This window comes from Brassica oleracea, chromosome C8 (assembly GCF_000695525.1).
Source record: "Brassica oleracea var. oleracea cultivar TO1000 chromosome C8, BOL, whole genome shotgun sequence".
Lineage (NCBI taxonomy): Eukaryota > Viridiplantae > Streptophyta > Magnoliopsida > Brassicales > Brassicaceae > Brassica > Brassica oleracea.
This window is the reverse complement of record NC_027755.1, coordinates 32,878,607-32,889,960: the sequence shown is the minus strand read 5'-3', so window position 1 is coordinate 32,889,960 and position 11,354 is coordinate 32,878,607. Positions and strand designations below refer to the sequence as shown.

Here is an 11,354-nt window from a genome sequence, read left to right as displayed (position 1 = left end):
ATCATTTAATAGACATTAATATTAAAAATATACTAAAATATATTATCTATGCCAGTGTCATTTAATTTTAATAACATATCCTATCAAATAAAAAAAAATATTTTTTGTATTAATAAAATTGATTTATATGTTCGCACCAATTTAATTATATATTTAATAGTTACTGACTTTTAATTATTTAATATATATTTATTATTTCATAATATGTAAAAATATTTAATACATAAAATAATTTATATATATAATGTCTTGCGCGGAATCTTAACCTAGTGGCATATTATTTCGCAAACATGTCAAGTATTCTTTCTTCTCTTAGAGCAGGAGCTCCCGCACTTGGATTATGTTATGTATTCTCTCATTCAATAAGGCTACACGAGAACAAGTCCATACACTCGAGCTTATCCTTGCACACCAATATATAACATATAGAGACTTGCATAGGAGACGTGGAGTTAGTTTCTGTTTCTTCAAGTAGTTCGTTCGAATACTAAAGAAGGTGCTGATCGGCTTACCCAAAACAATTTGTCCTCTTTTGGATCAATATATATTAGTGTTTGATGCCTTTGACAAGAAAAATAAAATAACAGATCTAAGTGTTACAATGCTAAAAACTGAATAAATTAGAAAAGTGAAACAGCTGAAGTGAATTTAATCATAAGTTATTAACTGAAATATTATCTTTTGGCTAGTTTAGCAGACACCAAAGATAGATTGGCTGTATAATAAGACAGATGAAAACTGAAACTTCGCTCATTTGACACTTAACAAGAACATGCTTCTATGCGTGTGCATGTATTGTGTGATGCGGCATTGCCAGCTTTCACTTCACCGAGCTACAAAATCCCAAACAAATAGATATATAGAAAATGAAGCAAGCTTTCAATTGTCAATCATTCTAGTTTTTCAAGAGTGAGCAGAAACAAAATAGGTTACTTGTAAATGAAGGCAGCTATTCCAAGGAGGATGCATAAGAGGATGATGTCTATGCAGAAGTTGCGGCTGGATCTCAACTAGAATCAAATAGAATACAATTAGCTCTTTATGAAATAAGTTTTATTATGATCCCGATCTTAGAGTAATGTTGTGTTATCACCTTAGTTACCGTATCCTTGAGCCTCACATTGGTGCTTTTCAAGTCAGTAGATGCCTTATCAATCTGAATGGTATACCAAATGAATAAAAAGGAATCTTCTTCGGTATCAAGACTAGATCAAGGAACGTTGTTCACTAACCTTTGTATCTATTTCATCAACGAGTGGTTCTTGTCTATCAAGTTCCTGTAATATATATATATCATTACGAGAAATCACTACGATATATATGATCAATAAAAGGGAACCAAAACATCAACAAACAAACAAACAAACAAACAAAAACTTAACCTCATTGATGTCCTGAGCCATGTTCTTGAGCGTATCCAAACCTTCAGCTATGAAATCCAACCCTTGATCCTGCTTCCACAATAGTTAGATTCTTGCTATCATTACACACCAAGTGATAACATGCAACAAACAAGACACAAACTTGCCTGCTTCATTCTTCTCATCTCGTACTCTTGTTTAAACTGACCAGACTCTTCAGTTCGCTGGAAATATTCACTATCGACTCTGCCATCTGATACATTGGAGCAAATCTTTCTTAGCCACAGAGACACTTATAAGTTACAAACTACCGAGAAAACAATATTGTCTTGGTTCGTTTGCATGTGGCTGCGACCAAATGTTGGTTCGGTTTCGTTGTTACATGTCGCATAAAATTTTAATTTTCTAGTGCTATTTTTTCAACCACTCGAACGACAACCTGTGACTGGTCCGCGACATGTAAAGAGACAAGGCCTATATATATATATTACCAGAGACATTCGTGTCGAATCTGATGTTTGTGTACGACGTTGAAGCAGCCCAACCGTTTCCAGGAGCAGAGCCGTCTTGTACGGCTTCAATCTTATCTCTCAACGACAAAACCAACTCATTTCTACCATCAAGCTCTTCTTGTGAGAGCCCTTTAACCTTAAAAAGTAAAAACCATATCTTATCAGATGCAAACATGCACAAGAATCATAACCATCAAAACTTGTGAAAAAAAGGATGAACCTTTTTGAGAGCAAGCCTCTGTAGTTTCGGAACACCTTCGAGCAAACGAGCTTTCGTTCTTCGTATCTCCGCGTTCATCGCTACAGCTTTCGCTCTGTTCGTCTCAGACGAGAACTCCTCCGTTTTCTAACGTTAACGTTTAACGGTTACGAGAAGTAGAAAAATTAGACAGAAACGTTAACTAGAGACGAGAGAAGGCATCGTCTCCGGAGATGTTAGCTTCTTCTCTCTGTTTAACGAGATCGTACTTCTCGTACTTCTTGCAGATGGAGTCAACCCTTGTGATCAAATCAACCAAGCCCATCGATCAGCAAAACGCGTAAGGATTCTTCTGAAAATCTCTCTGTTTTGAATATGAGCAGAGCAGTTCCAGAGTGAATATATCGTGGCTTCTGTGTGCACGAAGAGAGAGAGCACGAGAGATCTTTTCCTGGCCGTTAGATCTGTTGCAACGTGGACATGTTACGATTCGCTTTTAGTAAGTTAGGATTTTTTTCTTTTTTTATAGTCAAAGTGTTTGATTCTGTATTGATGCTATTGGTCAATGCTCATTTGTTCTTAGTGTTCACCTAGTTCTCACTTGTCAAATGAAATATAATCATTTGTGGTGGAAGAGAAAAACTAAAGACGAGAATTGCTACTTCGTGGAAGCTCTTATACGATGCAATCTCAAATCTTTGTCCAGTGTTTGCCAAAGAATGGCTGCTTGGGACAAGACATGAGTTATGGGCCGGTATTTAATGTTTTTCCTCAAACTATAAACGTATAGCAATACTGGTAAGCACATTAAAATATTAAATATCATATAATATTTTATTTTCTAATCAATAACCATAAAAAAAAACTTAGTTACAAAAAAAAAATAATAATAATAATAATAGGCCAAGTAAGAAAATGATCATTTTGTGTCATATTATTTCATATTGTTATTCCCCTCTCAAATTTTCAATGTGTTTACTCATAAATATGCACTACAAAATCAATTCAAAAATGTAGTTAGACAACATTAAAATGTTTTTCACAAAGCGAAATAGGCTCACAAACCAACACATTATAAAAACATAAATTCAATAGTCTAGATAGTGGATATCATAACTGATTCACTATATTGTTGAAATAAAATAAAAGTATAAACATTCAAAAATGACGTTATATATGATTCATGAAATTATCTTATGATAAAACATTAGAGTGTTGCATTGAGCATGTCACAAGATAATGTTTGAAATCATATTTACCAGAATTTTTTTTCGAACACATATTCACAGTCTCCCAAGCTCTATACTTAAATGAAGATGAACACATATCCACAGTCTTCCAGCACAACAATCTCTATCTGAGCCACAAAATGCTTTTATTTCCAATATCCCACATTAACATAAATTATTCTTGCAATATCCAACATCAATATAAAACAATCAAATATTGTCCATTACATTCTTTTATAGGCTGTGTCACAATATTTGCTCCCTGGATAAGATATAATAGTAAAGAACCTTTTCTTCATCAACCAAAACCAAATCAGTCAACTGAAACTGGCTTCATTGCTTCTGCTTCTTTCCTCAGCTCATCAAACAGAATAGACGACAGATATCTCTCCCCAAAGCTCGCATGAATCGTCTGTTCAATACAAACACAAAACACATTCCAAAAGTCCGGTCAAACCATGACACTGATCATAAAAAAGACTCAAGAACAGTTGTTTCTTTGTCTCCTCTCTTACCACAATGAGTTTGCCTTTGTTCTCTGGCATTTTAGCCAGTCTAATTGCTGCCACGGTGTTAGCCCCCGATGATATCCCAACCTACAAGTTAGTGTTTCCATAGTCAGCACCAGCAAAACAAACCAGTCATCTCTACAATCTCCAAAAAGAAAACTCACCATGAGACCTTCTTTTAATGCCAATTCTCTAGCCATTTTTATAGCATCCTCACTACTAACCTGCACGTATAACTCAAAACACATAAGCATTTTACAAGTTGATAGAACACAAATACATGGAAGCTTATCAGTAACATTACCTCAAGAACGCTCTCCATAACATCCATATCCAAGATATCCGGTTTAAATCCAACCCCATTCCCTGTGATAGCATGTGGACCTAACCCAAAGTTCAAAGCTCTAACCATCAGCAACCGCATATACTAGAATCTTACATTGATTTAGACCACAAGGAATCAAAGAGGATAAACAAATAAAATGCACCTGGCTTGCCACCGTTGAGTATGTTGCTTTCAGCAGGCTCCACTCCATATATCTACCATTAGCAAGACATCAATGATCAAACACATTCTCTTTTTTATATTAACAAGATTTCAATTACCTTGACATTTGGGTTTTTAAATTTAAGGTATTGGCCAACACCAGAGACAGTGCCTCCACTGCCAATTCCCATCACAAAGATATCAACGTTCCCAAGTGTATCTTCCCAAATCTCAGGACCAGTTGTATCATAATGTATCTGCACCAAATATTCCAACCATCATTCACCTCTCTCTCTATCTAACACTACATGACCTAGGGATCTATCAAAACTCTTTTAAGTACCTGAGTGTTTGCTGGATTAGCAAACTGTTGCAACATATGAGCAGCAGGAGTACTCTCAAGGAGATCATAAGCTTTCTTAACGGTTCCACCCATTCCTTTGGTTGGATCAGTGAGGACAAGCTCAGCACCAAAGGACCTCATAGTCACTCTCCTCTCCAAACTTGTGTAAGAAGGCATTGTCATTATAATCTTGTACCCTTTCATAGCCGCCATGAAAGCCATACTTATTCCCATGTTTCCTGAAGTTGGCTCTATCAATGTTGTCTGATAAACATAAACATCACTTCAGTGACTTAATTCACCATTAATTTGAGATTAAGTATATGAAATTTATTGAATTAATGTGTTAATCAAAGTTTGTTACATGGCTCAACAAATTTGTATTACATCGGTTAAGCAAAAGGAAACCAAACCGAATGGTTAACATTAAACCGGTATCTAATAATTAAAGTAAGTAAAAAAAAGAGGATTACTTTTCCAGGAGTGATAAGGTTTTTCTTCTCTGCATCTGCAACCATAGCTAAAGCTGGTCTGGAGTCAACAAAACCAAACAAAAGTCAACGCTTTTTTGGACTGATTATGTCCTAAGATTATGAGTTCGCAGTCTCACCTGTCTTTGACGCTACAAGTAGGCTGGAAATGTTCTTGTTTGGCAGCAATATAAGCTCCACAGCCTTCAGTGACTCTGTTGAGGAACACGAGTGGAGTTCTTCCAATGAGCTACAACACAGACAGATTTGATCGATCAGTCAACATCGGAAGAAGATAACATTTTCAAGATGCCCAAGAAACAAAGTTTTTTTTTTTCATTTACCAGAGAAGCATCGCGTTTGGCCTGAGTTGCAGGGAACTCTTTGGGAAGGTTTCTGAGTCTTTCAGCGAAAGAAGAAGATCCGTCGGTGGAGAAGAGCTTCCTCGTGCTTTGGCTGATGCGGGGGATCGTCTCTGTCTTCAGCAACCTCCTCCAGATAGTAGCCATTGTTGAAAAACAGAGCAAAACGAAGAGAGAGAGGGAGAGAGAAAGCCACAAGTCTTTGCTTGTTATAAGAGAGAGCAGAGTAGGAGAAGATGAGTGAAAGGTGGAGAAGCAAACCAATCATATAAATGGCTCTGAATCCGAGGATAAAGACAAATAAATTGTATTATCTCCCTCTAGTGGTTAGTGTATAATGCTACTATTTAAATACGATATGTTCGACCAAAAAACATATAAAAATAGGTAGAGACAAAAGTTTAGGCGTTATCATTTACGTTAGGTAATACTAATACTGTGACAAAAAATGGTAATACTAATACAATGATTTTTTTTTTTGCACTGAATTCTTATTGGATGTTAAGATTCACTTCTTATCTTCCATATACTTTTCAAAAGAGTATTAACATTTTCTTAATACTATCGTAATCATAATTAAATGTACAATTATTTTCTTACATAGCTGAATTATTAGTATTGTTTTACAGAAAAGTATGAATGATCGAATGATCCTCGTTTTCCTAAACATCTGAATCGCCGTTTGTTTCTTCTTAGTAAAAATTGTAATTATCTTGTACACTTTTCAATATTTCAAATAAATGGTGGTGAGAAATGTTAGGTTTTAATAAATTAATTTAGTTGTATATATTTTACTCATATTATTTTATAATAGTGATTTTTGGGTTTTATTAATTTTTTTCTGGCATAACATACAAACATAAAAATATTTTTTACAAATGTTTTAATGTATATATTTTATATTTCCCTTTTAACTGATGACGTGAATGTATAGAAACATAAACACAACTATTAATTTTTAAAGGTGGAGAAATCAAACAATCATATAAATGGATCTGAATCCGAAGGAACAAGGCAAATACATTGTATAATCTTCTTGGTTAAGTGTATATGCTACTATTCAACCCGATAAAATAATAGGTAGAGACAAAAGTGTAGGTGTTATCATTTACGTTAGGTAATAGAATTGTTTTGTTTGAACTGAATTCTTATTGGATGTTGTGATTGACTTCTGATCTTGTAAATATATATCTGAAAATAACATTAATATTTTCCTAAACATCTGAATCACTTTTTATTTTTTGATTTTTTTCTTATTCCTATTATATTTAATTATCTGGTAATAGATTTCTCAATATTTTAAATATATGGTGGTGAGATTTTAAAATAAAATATGGAAGTGTTAAATTTTAATAATGTAATTTAATTTAATTGTATAGTATATTTTACTCAAATGATTTTAAAATAGTGAATTTTGGGTTTAATTAAATTAAATATTTTCTGAAATAACATAGAAACATCCATGTAAATAAATTAATTTTTGCAAGTTTTTTTTTATGTTTATCCTCTAGCTTTTTACACGTATCAGTTACACATAAAAACCGTCAAGAAGAATCATGGATCTTTAAATACAGCACTTTACAGCCTAGTTATTATCGATGAGGAAGATATGATTTTATTAAAGTTATGAGACAAAATTGTAATCGATTGAACCCAAATGAAAATTAGCTAGCCGATTCTCAATACTTTTCAATTTCAAATTTTATACCATTGACTATAGATACTATTGTTATAGTGTTATGATTACTAAGTTATCTATAAGTATAATTTATGTTTTATTGCTTTTATCTATACTGTTATCTTCTTTTTTTTTTTGTAACTTATACTGTTATCTTTCTTATCAACCTTTTATCGTTTTTTTTTATAATGGTTTGGCGTTGAGTGTTAGAAAAAAATGTAAATGTAATATCTGTGGTAAGTGAAGGGATCTTGTCAGATTTCTACACAAACTCGTCATCTTTCACTTAGTGGAATGATGCCATTTAGAGTCAATTGCTGCAAATTTTAACTTCTTTTTTTTTTGGTCAAATCTTCTTTTCTCATTCATGTCTTCATGCTTTGTTGTAAAGCATGTGACAACTGGGACCATTCTCCTTGGGAAAGTAGGTGACACTAGTCTACCACGTTTAAAAAGAGTCCTGTACCAAAAGTCCAGACTGAACCATATGATTTTAAGAAATAAAACATAACTTTCAAGAATGATTTATGTTGAACTTTTGAGAAATTCTTCATTGTTTACAAGTTACATTGATTGCATTAAGCAAAGGAGAGGGAACATACGTTCATACATACACACATTTTACACATATGGAATAACAATAGAAGTAACTTAGGACACGGGATCAGAAACCAGAGGACTTGATGTTTTGTTTTAACTTAGTTTCTGGACTTGAAGGGGATTGCTCTGATGACAATCACATGGTAAAGAGCAGCAAGTGCAGCACCAATGAAGGGTCCAACCCAAAACACCCACTGACATGACCAAAAAAAATTGCCAGAAAAAATTATTGAAACCTAGTTTGGAATGAGATTGGTATGTAAATAGTTTGTGGAAAACTCACGTGGTCGTCCCAGGAATGGTCTTTGTTGTAGATGATTGCAGCTCCAAGACTTCTAGCCGGGTTGATGCCTGTGCCAGTGATTGGGATGGTTGCTAAGTGAACCAAGAAAACTGCAAACCCGATTGGGAGTGGTGCAAGAATCTGCACAAATTGTCACAAAAACTCAAGCCCATAAGCAACAATATGTAGTTATGTACACTTAAGGCTGTTAAAATGTTCGTTCATTTCATATTGTTTACAGCAGCTATGTTCCATGGATTAGTAACTTACAGGAACATGAGAGTCACGGGCGTTTCTCTTGGCGTCAGTGGCTGAGAAGACTGTGTAAACAAGGACGAAAGTACCGATGATCTCAGCTCCAAGACCACTTCCTTTGGTGTATCCAGGAGCCACAGTGTTGGCTCCTCCTCCTAGAGCCTGGTATTGGTTAGGCTGGAACCCTTTAACCACACCAGCTCCGCATATGGCTCCCAAGCACTGCATCACTATGTAGTACAGAGCTCTGGTGAGCGACAGCTTCCGGGCTAAGAACAAACCAAAAGTGACCGCTGGGTTGATGTGTCCACCTGAGAGTGACAGAAAAAACACTCCAAGATTAGGCAAATGGACACAAAACTAATATATAGTTTCTATGTTCCAAAATATAAGAGGTTTTAGGTGAAATCACACATTTTATAAAATTACTTTTACCTAAAAATATGTTAAGATATGAATTAAAATCAATTCAACCAATTATAAAATATAGTATAAATATAATTGGTTATCCAGTTTTTAATAAAGTTGAAAATTAACTTGAAAACATTCTATAATGTTAAACATATTATGTTTTGAAACCGAGAGAGTATATATCAAACCGAAGTTAAGTTGGATGACTTACCGGAGATACCGGCGGTGCAGTAGACAAGAGCAAAGATCATACCACCGAAGGCCCAAGCGATACCTTGGATTCCGACGGAAGCACACATGTTCGGTGACCTTTTAACTCCCATGACGGTCAAAACAGTGATGTAGAGGAAGAGGAAAGTAGCTATAAACTCAGCGATACCAGCTCGCCAAAAGGACCATGAAGAAAGCTCACCAGGCTCGAAAAGCGGCGCTGGTGGTGGCTCGTTGTAGTCCTTGTCGCTCTGAGCTGAAGTTCCTATTGGTTGTCTCTCTGGGAACTTGTTAGCTCCAACCCTAACGTCTTCTTCCTTTCCTTCCATCTTCGATATGCTAGAGAAACTGTAGTTTTGGTTTTTGTTTTCTTCTCTGTTTGTGGTGTGTGATGAATTTTGACAAGTGGAGTGGTTACTCTTATAGTTGGAAGATAATGCAAAGAAATGGCGGAAATAAAATAAAGACCATGACAATATTGACAATAACATTACAAATTTTAATGTTATCTTCAATAGTAATCAATCATCATGTTAATGATAAAACTTAATTATTGGGGGTCAGTGATAAATTAAGTGTTTGGACAGAGTTTTGAATGATACATTCGAGCTATAGAATGTATTTAGAAAATGTATAGATCAATGTCGATTGTTTTAAAAATTCTTCCTAGTTGTCACTTAATTTGCGTAGTTACCAACTGCTACGAGCCTATGAATAAACCATAAATAAATAAACAATATAAATTGTCCAGTTTATATGATCTGGCGCTTTCCAGCGTAAGAACATTTGAGTATAGCCTCACCATAACATGCCATGCACATACATTATTATCTGTTCATGATCGTCTGATAAGTATTATCAGAACTGAGAATTGTTATCGAACAAGTGAATAAAGATACTTCTACCATTACAGTTAAGTATTGTTGGTTCTCTGCAAAGACTACAATGTAATTTTATTCTGCTATAAAACATAATTCTGATTTATAATACTAAGTCTGCATATTATGAAAATTTGAGATTTAAAAACATTTTTAAAAATATATCTAGTGGTAGTGTACTATTTGCCATATAGGAAGGACAAGGTTGTAGAAAACAAAAAAGGTTAGTGGTTGCTATTAGCTAGATTGTTTGTGAAGCAGGTCAGGGCCATTATTGGTTACCATTTTATTTCTCCAAGTTCTTTATCACCATGGCATTTTTACAGTAATTAACCATTCTTAGAGTTAAACCATACGAAAATTTTCAAAATTAGAAATGTAATGGCTTACTTGCAAAGTAAATTTGTATTAATTCAATTCGAGGTTTGAAGATGTTACCCTAAGAGAAACTAAGAGCATGTGCATCGCTGGAATCCCACTTGGGGTTTCAGATTTTTAATTTTTTTTTTAATCTTTTCATAAAGAAAAAAAAAGGATCAATCGCGGGCCGCCACGTATCAGTGAGGCCCGCGAAAATCACAAAAACCCCAAAAAAATCGATCTTTACCTCATAGTTTTTCTTACCGGTCTTTCTCTTTATTAACGGGGTCCACGTCTGAAAATCCCTCTAAGGACCCTGCGATGCACATGGTCTAAGGTAGTGGTTCAGAATTCAAATCGACATTGCCATAGTACAGCCAATCTTTAACCAAACGTTGAAAAGTTGAAACATTTACCTAAAATCTCTGATCATTAGAAAAAACGACCGACCCATTATACATCGCTAAAAAGGAATGAGTAATAAATGGTTTTGTGTTATAAATCATGGAGTGTATTGCCATTAACCAGGCGCGGTCCAAGACCGGCCCAATACCTAGAAGATGGAGAGACGGCCAAAGCCCTAGAGAGAGGAGAGAGAGAGGCGACTTCAGGAGAGAGAGAGGCGGCCACAAAGCTTGGAGAAAAGGAACTTTCCTTTTCCTAATAGATGTAATCTTTCCATTATTATGTATTAGTAGTTTTCCTAATCCTAGTGAGTTTAGGTTTTGGATACTTTCCATTTATCTACATCTTGTAATCCTTATATAAAGGAACCCTCTCGATCATTAATAAGTACACAGAAATATTCAGTCTCTAAACTCTCTATTTACAACACGTTATCAGCACGACAGACTCCAAAACCCTGAGACAAAATCTAACCTAAAATCCGTCACACATAAACCCTAAACAGGCACAACTTAAAATCGATCTATCTCTCAACCCCCGAGGAACCAGACAACGAGCCACATATCAAATTGAAGCTCTTGACGAGACGAATCCATCAGCGCAAACCGTTCATCGATCAGATCTCATACGCGCCCACACTCGCAGAAACAATACGCGGCGCCGTCTTGATCTTTTGGAACCCTAATCCGAAGCAACAAGATTTTCTAGCCAAATTCAAATCCCGTGAAAGATAAGTTTATCATACCTTAGTTGTTTGATGATATCTTGTTCAGATTATGGTGTTCATGTAATCTAATACTCA

At 35.0% G+C, this 11,354-nt stretch overlaps 3 protein-coding genes across 4 annotated transcripts; all 3 read right to left on the bottom strand.

Moving 5' to 3' along the window:
- Positions 1–567: 567 nt before the first annotated feature.
- Positions 568–2,424, bottom strand: LOC106311837 (syntaxin-73). The gene is given in 9 exon segments (XM_013749142.1): positions 568–833; positions 934–1,010; positions 1,094–1,156; positions 1,233–1,277; positions 1,383–1,451; positions 1,529–1,614; positions 1,853–2,009; positions 2,094–2,237; positions 2,239–2,424. Coding segments are annotated over 9 exon segments (813 nt in total). The 5' UTR covers positions 2,398–2,424; the 3' UTR covers positions 568–820.
- A 1,004-nt stretch (positions 2,425–3,428) lies between these two features.
- LOC106311835 (bifunctional L-3-cyanoalanine synthase/cysteine synthase C1, mitochondrial) lies at positions 3,429–5,737 on the bottom strand. Its single transcript, XM_013749139.1, has 10 exons — positions 5,455–5,737; positions 5,251–5,360; positions 5,114–5,171; positions 4,641–4,904; positions 4,417–4,554; positions 4,299–4,350; positions 4,115–4,194; positions 3,975–4,034; positions 3,817–3,897; positions 3,429–3,713 (listed from the first exon to the last, which is right to left on the bottom strand). The coding sequence occupies exons 1-10, from the start codon at positions 5,617–5,619 to the stop codon at positions 3,615–3,617; spliced, it is 1,107 nt and encodes a 368-aa protein (XP_013604593.1). The 5' UTR covers positions 5,620–5,737; the 3' UTR covers positions 3,429–3,614.
- A 1,934-nt stretch (positions 5,738–7,671) lies between these two features.
- Positions 7,672–9,321, bottom strand: LOC106311836 (aquaporin PIP1-1). Of its 2 annotated transcripts, none has more exons than XM_013749140.1 (4): positions 8,911–9,319; positions 8,304–8,599; positions 8,034–8,174; positions 7,672–7,944 (listed from the first exon to the last, which is right to left on the bottom strand). In XM_013749140.1, the coding sequence occupies exons 1-4, from the start codon at positions 9,236–9,238 to the stop codon at positions 7,849–7,851; spliced, it is 861 nt and encodes a 286-aa protein (XP_013604594.1). In that variant the 5' UTR covers positions 9,239–9,319; the 3' UTR covers positions 7,672–7,848. The 2 variants fall into 2 exon arrangements, with proteins under 2 accessions (XP_013604594.1, XP_013604595.1); XM_013749141.1 differs by having other exon boundaries at positions 7,844–7,944; positions 8,030–8,174; positions 8,911–9,321.
- Positions 9,322–11,354: the final 2,033 nt, after the last annotated feature.